This window comes from Triticum urartu, chromosome 2 (genome assembly GCF_003073215.2).
Source record: "Triticum urartu cultivar G1812 chromosome 2, Tu2.1, whole genome shotgun sequence".
NCBI lineage: Eukaryota > Viridiplantae > Streptophyta > Magnoliopsida > Poales > Poaceae > Triticum > Triticum urartu.
In genome coordinates, this window is record NC_053023.1 from 563944630 (window position 1) to 563960274 (window position 15645).

Genomic DNA, 15645 nt, shown 5'->3' on the forward strand with positions numbered 1-15645 from the left:
GGAAGCGAGCTCTTTGACCTTCGTCCACCAGCCGCCTGCCTTGCTCACAACTTCTCCATTAATGGCGGCCGAGCCAATGTTTAACACACGATTAATTAAAGCACCTGGACGGAGGGTGGATGCTTGTGATCCCATGGCCCCTCTCAACGTTAGCATTTGCTTTGTTCGTGTTTTCAACTTGTATTCTGGATAATCTAAAATGCCACATAGGGCAATAGATAATACGGTGACAAATAAAATGGCAACGGATAATACGATGACAAATAAAATGGCAAAGGATAATACACCGACAAATTTACAATGGCGCAGATAATAATTGTCTTACATATTCCGAATAATTTAAAATGCCACATGCAGCAAAGCCGGAAGACACGGGGGGCAAGAGAAGAAGGAAATTGCAGACAACGATCTGGGTCGCTACTGTCTCCACTCCTCGATGGATCGCCGGGCGGCGACATCCTCCAGCTCCTTCAGTTCCTCACGACTTTGCTTGACAGCATCCACAGATTCCTCCACCTCCTGCTCGCGCTCGATCCGGGGCTTCCTCAAGTCACCCATTAGTTCCTCGACGACAGCTTTTAGGATCATCCCCGAGGCACTCCTCTGCTCATGCAACATCTTCCATCCGGCGCTCCTCCTCCTTCTCGGCGAGCGCCTTGAGGAGCTTCGCATTCTCACCCATGAGTTGCTCGACGAGGCCGGTCGCCTTCTCAACCGAGGCATCGCTGATCTCGAGCAGCTTCATCAAGCCATTAAACAACTCCTGCTACTTATGAGGCCAGCGAGAATGTCGTTGTCGTTGGCCAATGACTTCAGCAATGCTAGCTCGTCGCGATCGGCGACGCGGTGAGTGCGCTTGTGAGAGCCCCCGTGTGCTGGTGAGAGCTCGTTCGAGGGTTCCACGACACACCAGGACATCTCTGCTCGGTTGCCGCGTAGCGGCGGGACCTCTCTAGTGCTTCCGCGGCCTTGGTCTTTGCTCCCTGGTTATATGTCCACCCGAAACTCCTCCTATCGGTCATGGCGGAACGACTTGATAGGAAAGACCAGTTATGTGGGTGGTGAGGAGAGGAACTGTGAAGTAATTTTCGAGTGGGTAGTTTTTATAGCTCGGTGCTAGGTGTGAACACATATTGGGTTGTTTATCGCATATCACACACATCTTGTTTACATGGATCGTTTGTGTTCTTTTGGCTCGTCGCAAATAGTTCATCTATGTGAACTGTATGCCGCATATCACACACATCTTGTTAAGTTGAACCATTTCTGTTATGTTCCCTAATCAAAAATAGTTCATCCGAGTGAACCGTATGCCGTATATCACACACACCTTGATCTGGCTGACAGTTTCTATTGTGTTTCCTAATCACAAACAGTCGATCCAAGTGAACTGTATGCCGTATATCTCACACACCTTGATATGGTTGCCCGTTTCTATTGTTCTGTCTCATTGCAAACAGTTCGTATGGATCAACCGTATGCCCCGCATCGCACACACAACTAAAATCTCAACCATGTTCGATGTCTCCGCCATCGCAAATGTTTTGCATCTTTTTGATGGGTTTTTTACATCACGTTTGTGATTAATGCATCACACACAGTTTCGTCAAAGGGCCTCTGATCGTAGTGTCGCGTTAGCAGCATCCTTCAGTAGTGATGTAGCTAGTTTGGTGCCTCAAGGTGGCAATGAATGATTTGAGAATCATTCGATGTATTATGCATGATGAAGTATTATGGAGGACACGAACCATCTTAACATTTTGTGCAGTTCCACTGAAATCAAGCTGAGCATCCTTGTTTGCATAAATACAGAAAAAGTGATTAGAAAAATAGTGGTACTAGTTGATGAAACATACGCTCACAAATAGAAGCATCTTCATTGTCTTAACGGGGCAGATAGCAATATAGTAGCTTAAATTGAATATTTATTCAAAACAATACCACAATATAAGTAACACAACATGACAAATCACGATCATGTGGATGAAGGCCGGTACTGACCTTTGTTAGCAAGATTATGTGAGACCAAGTTCATTTTCAGGCCCCGGTATCTTACCATGAAGGAAATTCGTTGAAACCTTTTGAAGTCCTTGAGAGAGGCGGCAGAGAAACTGCTCGAGTCATTCCACTGTTTTCTTGTGTAGTTCAACTAAAAATAAGCATCCCTATTTGTCGAAATATTTAAAACATGCCACTACATTAACAATGGGACTAATTGATCAAATGTATACTCATAAAGAGATGCATTTTCATTATCCTCATGGGAAATGATATGATAGCAAAGACAACAACTCTACTTGAACTGTTTATTACTTCATTTTGTCACTGGTTCTAACGATGGCGAAACGGTACCTCAATTTATTAGTGACCTTAGATTAACATATGAAACAATAGCGCTTTCTCATGACAATAGATAAACAGTAAAATGAAGCAATGCCCATGTTAAAGTAATGTCCCTTTTAAGTAATCCTGTTGTTAATCTAGTGTTGTTGATAAATTGAGCCAATGACACTGTTTTAAGAAATGCTTTTGTCCTGCTTTAGTTCCCATGAAGATAATCACGATGCTTCTAATTGTGGTTGTACATTTCATTAATTCTTATTGATGTGAGATGCCGCTGTTAATCTTGTACCACTGCCAAAACAAAGTAACAACGCTACTTAAATATCCCTTTTATATATTTTTGCAAACAGGAATGCATATCTCCATACCAGGTCATGTCTTCCTCAATTTTAGTGGAATTGCACACAATTGGATGGCCAGTGTTGCTCTGCCTCATTGTCCTCTGCCACGTGGTTTACCTTTCTCGAGCTTGATGACCAGGAAGAAACAGACAACAACGAGGATTTATCTTACTTCAGTGGAACCTCACCCAAACTTGATGCCAAATCGATGATGCATCACCATGATGACCTATCGATGCTCATGGTTGCATCGGCCGGTGAAGCTGGTCGATGTTGGATGAAAATGGTGCCGTCTTCCATCAGTGCTCTTTGCTGGTAGCCACGAAGACGCCGATATCATTCATCAGTGCACCCTGGTTGCGTTAGAGATGCAGCCGGCTTTCACCTTGGTGCAAAATTTTCTTTTGCTATGAACCAAATGTTTCCTCGGAGAAGCATCGATGTTAGTACCAAGGGCAAAAGTTTTGTATTGATTTCTAAGCCTTCTCACAACTTTGTCTTGAGCACCCCTGTAAAGTTTATTTGTCAAGCTATGAACTAAATGTTGGTTACGATCTTTCAATCATTGAGTTGTATAAACATATTATTTATGAGTTCGTTCTGAATTTTGCCACTAGTTAATTATGTTGCCAAACTTTGATTAAAAACTATTATATAACTACATAAAAATATGAATCCAATAATATTTATTTTTTGTTGGCATGTATTAGCAGTTTGCTAGTTAAATATGTGGTCAAGCTTTGATAATAAAAAATACAATGTGGAGTAAAAACCCGAACGGAGGTAGTACGTGATACAGTGGCACAGTGATTTAGGCCGAATATAAGAGCCCATGATTCTTGGGAAAGGGCAAACTGTACATACAAAATAATTAAATATGAATTTCTCAAAATATATATTAAAATTGAAGGTTGGTGCGGCCTACCTTCCCGATAATATGACCCGGTGTGGTTGTTCACTTGATGGAGGTTGTGTACCATAAGTGAATGATAGAAAATGCGACCGAGACGTGTGGAGCGTTAATCGCATGCATGTTCCTCCGATCCCGTTGAGTGGTCGCGCTCGCCACGTGGATATCTACCGCCGTTGGGGCCGCTTGCTGGCCCACCTCGGCATCGACGTTAGGTACGCCGTAGACTCGTCTCTCTGAGACGGGTGGTTCTGGGATGAGCATGACCTGCATCGGCAGTTGTACTTTGCCGGTCATTCTCAGAGCCCACCACGGGCGCGCTCTCTTAGCCCGCGCCTGCCGCGTGGCCTTACGCCCACACCCTCCCCCTCGCCATCCCCGCCACCAACCCCGCCGATAATCGCCGAGGAGGAGACAGAGCTCATGAGGCGAGTGATGGATGATTCCATCTGTACGCACGACGAGGCCCAATGGGAGAGCCTCGAAGAGATGATGGCCCTCTCCGCGGCTGGCGACGTCGCCATCCCGGTGCTAGACGTCGTGGTCAAGGAGGAGGCCATGGAAGACGTGAAGGAGGAGGTGCCATAGGAGCCCAATGACGCGGCCTCCAACCCGGCAATGGTGCTCTAGTCGTGGTCGTGGACGTAGACTATACCGTGCATGCCAGAGTATGTCTTCGTGCCGTCCTCGTGGGTGGGCACCGAGGCATGGTCACCACAATGGCCGAAGGTGGTGCAGGCGCCTCCCGCCTGGCAGCAGTCGCAGGTGCCGTGTGCCTACGTGTGGCAGTTGCTACCCTACATCGACCTCACCAAGGACGACAAGGAGGCCGACGGCAGCTACTGAAGACGGCGACGACGATGGCGGCGTCGACCGTTTATCTAGTGTTTTTTATGTCATTTGAATTTTAAGTTTAGTTTGAATATGCGGCCTTGAGACTTTTGTGGACGTTATTGTAACATATATATATATATATATATATATACATTATTTTTAAATTATTTGTAATTTCTATTTACTCAAAATTCAGGTCTAATTTTGAAAATCCAAAAAGGGACAAAATTTGAGATACCACGGTCTGTTGGGCACACCAACGGCAAGATGACCGCTTGCGGATGCGCGTATCCGTTTTACTGACCTAAATAACAAAATCCGAACAAAAGCGAGGTCTATGGTTGGAGTTGGCCTTGCACTACCCAACAAATAGGAGTACAGTAAAAGTAGGTAGCGGGCTGGTAATAATGCAAGCAGCCTGCCAGAACCCCGGTAGGCATGCGTGAAGCAGCAGCAAGAGTGCAAGAGTAATGAAGGATCAAGAGTATATCCGACTTACACTGAACATTCAGACTTGCAAATGAATTGTCTTCAACACTTGAAATACAAGTAAAGGGATTTTTAAATTGAATCAGATCACGGACCTCCTGTTTGTAGTAAATGAATGGTCTAGTATTACTATAATAATGATCATCAGTAAGATTAGAAAAAAAAGGCCCAGACGTATTAAAAAGCTCCGCTAGGGGTAGACGCTGTACTACCTCAGGCTCACAGACGCTACTCGTCTGAAGCAGTTGAAGCTCCGTGCGGAGCTCAGCTCACAGAACAGAAGCACACCAAGTCACCAAACAAACAGCGGCTGGAGGAGGAGGAAGCAGCGACCCATTTGAGCCCACATCCAGTGACCCACTCCGCGCCTCCACCTAGAGGAGACCTCAGAGTTTGTGAGGTCCTCCTTCCCCATGGCGGCCATGGCCAGGAGCAACAGCAGCAATGGCCACGGCTACCACCACGAGGCGTCCACCACTTCCTCCTCCTCTTCCTCCACGTCGTTGGCTCGGGGGCGGAGATCACTGGAGCAGCAGGTCCCCGGGACACCGGGGCGGCCGTTGCTGTTCCTCACCTCATCCTCCTCGAGCCCGGCCCACCCCCAGCTCGTCTCCTCGAGGAGGTCAGTACCTTCCAAGTGGGAGGACGCGGAGAAGTGGCTGACGCAGTCGTCCGACCACCGCGGCCATCACCATGGCAAGGCGGCCTCCAAGCAGCACCACATTGGAGGACCGGTGCCGGCAACGGCGAGGAGGACCTCACTAGACGCCAATGCGCTTGCTTTGTACACACTACCTGCAGAGGTGCTCCTCAAAGGTGAGCACCAACTCTTGTTTTGGATTTAACCAGAAATTTCAGTGTTTATTCTTCGTCAAGAAATGCTCTGCTTTACAGACAAGTACACCGACAACGTGGAGCCGTCCAAAGAGAGCTTCGTGTTCCGGAGCTCCTACTGCGAGCCGGCCAAGAATGGCGCTGCGGCGGTGACCTGCGGAGATGATGACTTCCACCGGAGGGACGTCGGCACGGAGATGACGCCCCTGGGGAGCTCCCCGACCTCACGGTGCCACACGCCGGTCAAAAGCACCTCCCCGGCAAGGCACAACACGCCGACGGGCCGGTCGGGGCCCCTTGTGCCGTACAACAGCGGCAGTGGCATGGACATCTCGGAGCTGACGGACTGCCATTTCGCCAAGCTGGACCTGGGCGCGCAGTTCGATTCCATGCTCGTCAACTGGAGCTCCAAGGAGGAGGAGGAAGAGGAGGTGTCCAAGAGCCTCAGGCACTTCGAGGCCAGCGCCGGCGACGGCGGCAGAGCCTGCGATAAGCGGGTTGCCGCCGTCACCGAGTGCCGGTGGGAAGACGATGAGAGAGCCAAGAGTTGCATAAGGTGTGTGCATTTTGCATCTTGTAGCCTGTGAGGATTTGTAGTAATTTGGTTGTGCTTTATTTTGTTATTAGGTATCAGAGGGAAGAGGCAAAGATTCAGGCCTGGATTAACCTGGAGAGTGCCAAAGCTGAAGCACAATCCAGAAAGCTAGAGGTGAGAATGAAATCTCATCTTGTGCATAATGCATATTGCAACTCTTTTAGGCACCATCATAAACTGCATTCAGAAGTTCAGACGACAAATTTAACAGCATGAAATTAGAAGGGTGGAAGCATTGATGTATTCATTGTTCGATGTTATCCCCTCAATCCTTGTTAACCATTCCAGCTCACTGCAATTCTTTAACCGGTTTTGCTGCTGAGCTGGGCTACCATTCTCAGTCATGGTAGCCATGTGAATATCTTCGGTCGGAGAGCCAAACAATGTCGTTTAACCCTAATCTAAGATGAGGACCTGTATCCTAATGATGTTGTGGTAGTACTACATTACTACAACCGATGCAAATGCACGGTGTACTGTACTCCGTGCTGTCAGTAACATATCATTATCGCAGACATAGAATTCAAAAGGAATTTTCAAACATTTCCCCCTGATGCATTGATAATGATACTTAATGCGAACATGTTCTTCTCCGTGTCAGATCAGAACCCCTCACGTTTTTTTGACGATGTGTGTTGGTCAGGTGAAGATTCAGAAGATGCGATCGAACCTGGAGGAGAAGCTGATGAAGAGGATGACGAGCGTGCACAGGCGCGGCGAGGAGTGGCGCGCGGCGGCGCAGGCGCAGCACCTGCAGCAGCTCCGGCGCGCCACCACGGAGCACCAGGCCCGGCGGGTGAAGACGATCAGCCACCACCTCTCCGGGACCGGGAGCAATGCGTCCTGCGGCTGCTTCCCCTGCAACAGTGACAACATCATCAGCGGCAACCTCCTCAACTATTAGTTACTGTAGGTTAATTACTGGAGTGCTGCCTAGTTTGACATCACCATGTTCCACCTCTCCGATTAACGTTCTTCTTTCTCACGATCAAGTTATCACAGCTCTCCGATTAACGGTCGAGATAACCTTGTTTTCTCTGGCCAAACCAGCGGTAGACAGTCATGCACTCATGGTTGGACTTGGATAGTCTAACATGCCTCCTGAAGATTGCATGGAATCGCAGACAACCTCAAGCACAGAAGCTCTGCTTTGGTTGGACGACCAAGTACTCATTTGTGAGCACGTCGTTTGGCGTGCTTGTCTGTCTGAGTGCATTTTCATTACCGCTAACCAAGGGTGAAGGGGACACGCGCTGTCGACGAGAAGGCCATCGCGCACGGAGAGTCGTGCCATTCTTTGACCAGCACGCACAAACGAACAAACGGACGCCTCGCTACGCTTTTCCAGCAGCTCCTGCCCCTGCTTCTGCGCCTGCTCCTGCATGCATTTAAAGGGACACATGCGGCAGGCATGGCGAGTACAGTACACGGCCACGTAGGACGGAGTATGAGGGTGTGTCCGCATACAACCCAATCAGGCCCGTGCGGGAAGAAAGAGGCATGTTTGGTTATCTGGTTTCATTGTTGGGCCTGCATCGAATAGCCTAGAGCCTGCCTCGCTGGAAACGTTCGGATCGGCAGTTTCTGGAGCGAGGGGGGATGGCGGGAGATGGGAAATCTGATGCGCCGTCTCGGCGCCAAATCTAGCCTTGCCCCTATTTCCACTCGCTCACCCATAGCCGCTTTCTTCCCTACTGCCTCACCACTGGCTGCGACTGCGATTTCAGATCTGCGCTAGAGGCGGCGACGACGGAAGAGGCAGAGGCGTTTGCGGCGGATCTGGTGGTCCCTTTGCTGTTGGCCACCGTCTGGTCGACCTTGTCTGTGCCATGGCTCCTCCTACACTGTCCTCGTCTCCGATGCCGGTAAGCAGCACCCCCTCCTCCCTTTGTTAGGTCGGTAGTTAGACCATTAGGCAAGTTATATGACCGATTTCTCACGCACGGATGAGGCTGATAATTCAGGCAGCACCACTGATAAGTGTGATTCAGGCATGGGTCATGTTCATGCACCAGAGAGTTGTTCGTTGTTTTGGGAGACCTTCGATCTGCTATGGTACAATGTTTATTCGAGAACAGGAGAGGATTCAAAATCTGAACTACTTCTACAACTGCAATGACGTCGAGGCTCTATGGATGCCTTGAATGAAAAAAGAACCATTTGCCAGACTTGTCGAGACCTTCAGAAGCAGGGGGGCTGCTACAAGATAACATCAACACCACTTTGGAAGAGCAAGTGGCCATGTTCCTCCATGTTGTTGGCCATAACCATAGGTTCATGGTCATTCACAACACGTTCAGGAGATCAATGGAGACCATTTCTAGGTACTTCAAGCAGGTGCTTTTTGCTATTGGGGCGCTTAGAGGAGAGATGATCATGAGATCATCTGGCCGGACTCCACCCAAGATTCGCGGAAGCCCAAGATGGTATCCATACTTCAAGGTGAGCATTGAGACAATATACACTTTTCATGGCTTGATATACTTGTATTGTTCAAGTTGAGCACTAACACAGGCTTGTGATGCCATTTTCAGGATTGCATTGGGGCAATAGATGGTACTCATGTCACTGTCAGAGTTCCTAGGTCACAGTCTGTAGCATATAGGGGAAGGAAGCACTACACAAGCCAGAATGTGCTTGCTACTGTTGACTTTGATCTGAAGTTCACATATGTGCTGGCTGGCTGGAAGGGGTCAGCGCATGATGCTAACATTCTCACTGACAGCATGAGTCGACCTGATGGGATCAACATCCCCGACGACAAGTTCTACCTTGGAGATGCTGGCTATGCATATCGGCTGGGTGTTCTTCCACCCTTCAGGAAAACCAGGTACCATCTCAACGAGTTCTCTGGTAGGAACCATCTTAGGACTCCACATGAGTTTTTTAATCTCAGACACTCCAGCCTTAGAGTAACTGTTGAGAAGGCATTTAGATCTCTGAAGAATAGGTTTAAGATCCTGGATCAGAAGCCATTCCACCCATACTCCACTCAGGTTAAGCTTGTTCTTGCTTGTTGCATTCCGCATAACTGGATCCTCCAGTGGGGCTTTGATGAACACGTGCCTGAGGAGGAAGAGGTCGATCCTGACGATGTTGTTAGCTCCGGCCATGGTGTGGAGGCATTTGACAATGACGCTTGGAAGAACAAAAGGTTGAAGTGTGCAGAGGCAATGTGGCTTAACAGAGGTCAGTGCAGGATCTGAAGAAGAGGAAGAAGCAGCAGAAGCAGAAGCAGAAGTAGAAGAAGAGGAAGATGAAGAGGAAGATCTGGTGGCAGCAACACCGATGAACTGTCTCCTATTTAGCCAATGGCTCTTAATAATTTGTTCTGTCATTTGATAGTAGTTAGGATGAACTGTCATTTGTTTAACTAGCTGGCACTAGATCGTGTGTAGTAAGCTCACCGCTAGTTAGAAGTGATAACAACACCTTATGCAGGTTGCAACCAAACACCATGTCATATGTGCGCCTAATGCAATGCGGGCAACCAAACGCCGGGTGAAAAATAGTTGTCTCATGCAACTAAGGTACATGCAGGCAACCAAACTATGTGCATCGGGGGTCTTTTTACCTGCATCCCCTCAAACCGGCTCACTAGAGCCAGGCTCGTCGGGCCAGGCTCGATTGGCAATGTAACCAAACACGCCCTTATTGTATTTGTTTTGGATGACCATCTGTGGAACTTAATTCGCTCTTCGACCCCTCAAACAAATTATTTTCAAATCTGGCCCATCGTGTTCGCGCCTAGTTTTCTCACACCTTCTGATGATGCTTGCTTTCGTTGCATCTGATTAAGACTATGGATGGTGTCACGAGCATAAGACCTCTCGTTGGATGGTTAGGAAGACAGTGGTATTCCCAGCTCATCAGGGTTCAAGTCTCGATGCTCGTTTTATTCTGGATTTATTTCAGAATTTCCAGTGATGCGCGTTCAGTAGAAGGAGACGTTTTCATCGACTACAAGGCATCTACGGTGAGTTTGTAAAATCTTAAGATGATATGCCGGCTCAGTCAATTGAAGGTACTCATAGCGGTAGGGTGTGCGCGTGTGCGTTTATGGAACCGGATCCTCTAACATTGAGAAGGAAAGTTAGAGAAGCTACAATTCTCAAATTCTCTAACTTTCCTTCTTTTCTATCCATATGATTATGGCTAAAATGACTTCAATTATTTTGCAAATAAATGATCTACTGTGTACATCTATAGTAATTACATACAAACAAATAGATGGTAAAATAAAATAATTTTATATTATTTATATCTATAGTAAATACCAACAGTAAACAACGTACTAACTACCTACTAACCGTCCCTAACTTTCCTTCTTCATTTTACACTAGGCTAATACTATAGCACCGTGACTTTCCTTCTCAATGTTAGAGGATCAGGTTCCTACGTTTGTACGGGTGAGTGTATACGTGTATATACGAGCGCTTGTGTTCGTACTGTGTTAAAGAAACTCTCCACACGTCATGGATGACATCCTCGCCTGGCCTCTGGAGAAATTCGGGCTCTTCTCTGTTAGAAATATCAGAACTTTTTCAATTAGACTAATCCATTAGTAATAGTAAGCATGGCTATCACGGTATGCAACTCATACCGATACCTAAGCATGTGAGCATGTATAGTACATAGAACTGAAACATCCATGAATACAACATATATGGCTAGCACATGAATGCCTAAATGAGGGATAAACAGATCATACCCTTCGGCTGACTAGGCCAACGTAGCGGCGGCAGCTGATACGTCTCCAATGTATCTACTTTTTCTAACGCTTTTCCTCTTGTTTTGGACTCCAATTTGCATGATTTAAATGAAACTAACCCCGGACTGACGTTGTTTTCAGCAGAACTACCATGGTGTTGTTTTTGTGCAGAAATAAAAGTTTTCGAAATGGAACGAAACTTTGTGAGGATTTTTTATATCAATAATATAAGAATTTCTGGAGCCAAGACCTGACGGAGAGGGGCACCTGGGTGGGCACAACCCACTAGGGCGCGCCCCCCTCTCCTGGCGCGCCCAGGTGGGTTGTCCCCACATGGTGGCCCCGCTGACCCTGAAACCAATGCTGTAAATTCCTATTTTTGGAGAAAAAAGTCAGGGAGAAAGAATTATTGCGATCCACGAGACGGAGCCACCGCCAAGCCCTGTTCTTCCTCGGGAGGGCACATCTGGAGTCCGTTTAGGGCTCCGGAGAGGGGGGTCTTCGTTCTTCGTCATCACCAACCCTTCTCAATCGCCAATTCCATGATGCTCCCCACCGGGAGTGACTAATTCCTTTGTAGGCTCGCTGGTCGGTGAGGAGTTGGATGAGATTCATCATGTAATCGAGTTAGTTTTGTTAGGGATTGATCCCTAGTATCCACTCTGTTCTTAGATTGATGTTGCTATGACTTTGCCATGCTTAATGCTTGTCACTTTGGGTCCGGGTGCCATGATTTCAGATCTGAACCATTTATGTTATCACCATTATATCCATGTTCTAGATCTGATCTTGCAAGTTATAGTCACCTACTACGTGTTATGATCCGGTAACCCCGGAGTGACAATAACCGGGACTTCTTCCGGTGATGATCGTAGTTTGAGGAGTTCATGTATTCACTATGTGTTAATGCTTTATTCCAGTTCTCTATTAAAAGGAAGCCTTAATATCCCTTAGTTTCCAATATGGACCCCGCTGCCACGGGAGGGTAGGACAAAAGATGGCATGCAAGTTCTTTTAATACAGCACGTATGACTATTTACGGAATACATGCCTACATTATATTGATGAACTGGAGCTAGTACCGAATAGCCCTAGGTTATAACTGTCACATGATGAATATCATCCAACAAGTCATCGATCCAATGCCTACGAACTTTTCCATATTGTTTCTGCTAAGTTACTACTGCTATCATCACTGTTACACTTGCTACAAAATTACCGCTATCACTGTTACTGTTACTATTGCTGCTGTCACTACTATCAAAACTATCAAACTACTTTGCTACTGATCACTTTACTGCAGATAATTAATCTCTAGGTGTGGTTGAATTGACAACTAGACTGCTAATACCTTCAAATATTCTTTGGCTCCCCTTGTGTCGAATCTATAAATTTGGGTTGAATACTCTACCCTCGAAAACTATTGCGATCCCCTATACTAGTGGGTTATCAGCAGCAGCAGCCTCCGTGTCGTTCGTCTCCTTCTTCTTGGCGGTGGCGTTGTCGACCATGGTGTCGATGTAGGGGAAATAATCCAAGCAGAGGAGGAGGAAGACGGGGACGGGTCTCATAGACATAGGTGTGTTCCTCCAAAGATCGCTCTATAGGATAGTATATTGCTTATACAAGCTTTGGAACACATTAAGACAAAAGTCAACCTGCCTTAGAGATTACGAGAGTATTGCATCTCCAGCGGAGAGAGTCTATAATGATACTCTCCTCAATTGACCGTTGGATTGTTTTCCCAGGTCCTAATTCACGGGATCTCTGATCACATAGGTTGGGTTGCCCCCATGGCAACTCACGTGGGTCTCATGCCCATCTACCTCGATGCATTTTCTATAACAATCCGTGATAGCCCTTCCGTGAAGGGATACATTAGATTCTTAATAGTTTGGATATAATCCAGCACTATTACTCTAGAGTTTCTACAATGTCTGACGGATTTTAATCTTCTTGTTATGTGCTTCATGGATTGCATGTTGTCCTTTGAACTTTTAGCCTTGATAATCATTGTTTGATTATCATAGTTCATAAGGATAGTCGGGACTGGCATATCCATCAAAAGCTCTCGAAGCCATTCTGCTTCGACGCATGATGTGTCTAATGTTGTGAGTTCTACTTCCATAGCTGATCTCATTAAGATCGTGTGCTTGGAAGACTTCCAAGAAATAGTGCCACCACCAAGTGTAAACACATATCGACTTGTGGCTTTCATCTCATTAGCATCAGATATCCATTTTGAATCACTATACCCCTCAAGTACCGCCGGGTACCCAGAATGGTGAATTCCATAGTTCACAGTACCTTGCAAATAATGCATGGCTCACTCAACTGCATGCCGGTGCACAACTCCCGGATTAGAAACAAACAGGCTTTGTTTGCACACAACAAATGATATGTTAGGCCGAGTAGCACAAGCTAGGTAAATGAGCGAACCAATCACTTGAGAATATCTCAATTGATCTACAGTCGTGCCTTTGTATTTTTGAATCCGCACGCTAGGATCATATAGTGTAGTGACCCGACCTCAAACGGTCAAGTCTCTGTGCTTCAGTGTCATCCCTGGATCGCTAATGCTGACACACACAGTACTCGAAGGATTTATAACAGAATAGCAATCACACACTTAATACATCGATGTCTCCAAAAGAGAACTTATTACAATAAATATGGTTTAAGGCCATCTAATACGATAACAGCGGAAGGCTTGGAAGGTAAAGTGAGTCCATCAACTCCAACGACATAGCTGAGCTGCACGGCAACGACCTAGCGAACCTTACTCCTCGTTTGAAAAGTCTGCAACGTGATATGTTGCAGCCCGAAAACGGGTCAGCACATGGAATATGCTGGCAATGTAACACAGTAGAGCAATGAACAGAAATAATGCTCACACTATATGCATATTTGGCTGGTGGAGGCTGTATGGTTATAAGGTTTTTGCGAAAAGCCAATTTTTCCCTACAACAAAGGAATAAGGTTTATTTTAACTATCATGGTAGTTGAAACATCATTGAGAAGGTTCCTCCAACTCAATCCCAATTAAAGTAGTTCATTAACCCAACAAATTAATTTAGAGTGATGAGATACCATAGGATAATCCAAGTACTAGATACTCAAGATGTCCATAACAGGGGACACAACTAACCATGATTAGATTGTACACTCTGCAGAGGTTTGCGCACTTTTCCCCACAAGACTTGATCTCCTCCGTTGGATTTCTCGCACTACATGGTGTTTGAGAAACGGATGACCGAGACATAGTCTTTCAGAAGCATTTACTCTTTACTCTGGGTGGATAGTTACACCTACTTTCCCTCTACATCTGCTAGCCCACCACTGAAAGAGGTCACACAACTTACTCATACTATGCCAGAGCCCATAATGGCTTGTGGCTGCACACGGAAGGTTCTAGCATGAATAACCTTAAGATCCCTTTGAGCCTGGGTGGCAGACCGTATGATGATCACACGGGTACTCCGGGATATCCTAGGACAACACTGGATTCTCCAGGTGCCCAAACAAGCAATCCACCCAGATGTGTATTAAAGTTGCCACCTTAAGTTGAACCATTTATTAAAAATCTCACATCTGTCATGGATACACTCAAACCCAATCCACATCTACGAGCATAACATGGCAATATAAGCAACGTAGAGGTAACTCCCGAGGGTTTGATAATAAAACAGGTAATAGGTTCTGCCTCATCATCTACTTCCCAAACCCACAAGTTAATGTCAGGACCCCGATCCTAAGTCGCACTGATCTAGCATGTAACACATCATATCACTTTGCGGCCTCACGCACGGTATTCCCACGGGTGCCACCTTACCTGGCCCGGGACCGTTTGCGCCTTTTGGCTCACGTATATGATAGTGTCGCTAGCATCCATATGACAAAGAACCCGGGCCGACATGACTAGTCGTGAACCCAAAGTGGCACTAACTTACGGGGACAGGCATACATGAATCAACATCGAGCATGTCGGTCAGCAGCGTGCGAATCCGGGCTGTAGCACTGGGCTAACAGGACACCGGTGAACCGGGCTGTAGCAGGCTAGGCAGGACTCCGGATGTCACCGCGTGACATTTCCCCGAAGGTACAGACATAGGAACGAAGTGAATCACATGTCGGCCACTCAAGTGTTCCGGAGCAGTAGTGCTGGGCTAGCAGGACTCCAGTGAACCGGGCTATAGCGGACTACTATGGCTCATGGAAGCACAAGACTACATTTCCCCATAAGAGAGGCTACCAAGGATAAACAACTAGGTTGTCGGATCCCACACATACCAAGCATTTCAAATCATACACACAATATGCTCGATATGTGTAAATACAACATGGCATCACAACAAGACTCTATGACTCAAAGTATTTATTCATTAGGCTCCGAGGAGCGAGAAATTACAAACATGTGCCTCATGACCCCAACATACAGAGCATACAAGCAACAACCACATGCGGAAGCTTAACATGTCTGAGTACAGAATTCTACAAATGAAAAAGGCTGAGAAGCCTGACTATCTACCAGATCCTGCCGAGGGCACAAGATCGTAGCTGAGGTATCAAGATAAACGTCAAAGTCCAC

The 15645-nt window shown here is 46.6% G+C and overlaps 1 protein-coding gene across 1 annotated transcript; it reads left to right on the forward strand.

Annotated features, from left to right (window-relative positions):
* Positions 1–5124: 5124 nt before the first annotated feature.
* On the forward strand, positions 5125–7372 carry LOC125533660. Its single transcript, XM_048697036.1, has 4 exons — positions 5125–5733; positions 5812–6307; positions 6379–6460; positions 6990–7372. The coding sequence occupies exons 1-4, from the start codon at positions 5331–5333 to the stop codon at positions 7248–7250; spliced, it is 1242 nt and encodes a 413-aa protein (XP_048552993.1). The 5' UTR covers positions 5125–5330; the 3' UTR covers positions 7251–7372.
* Positions 7373–15645: the final 8273 nt, after the last annotated feature.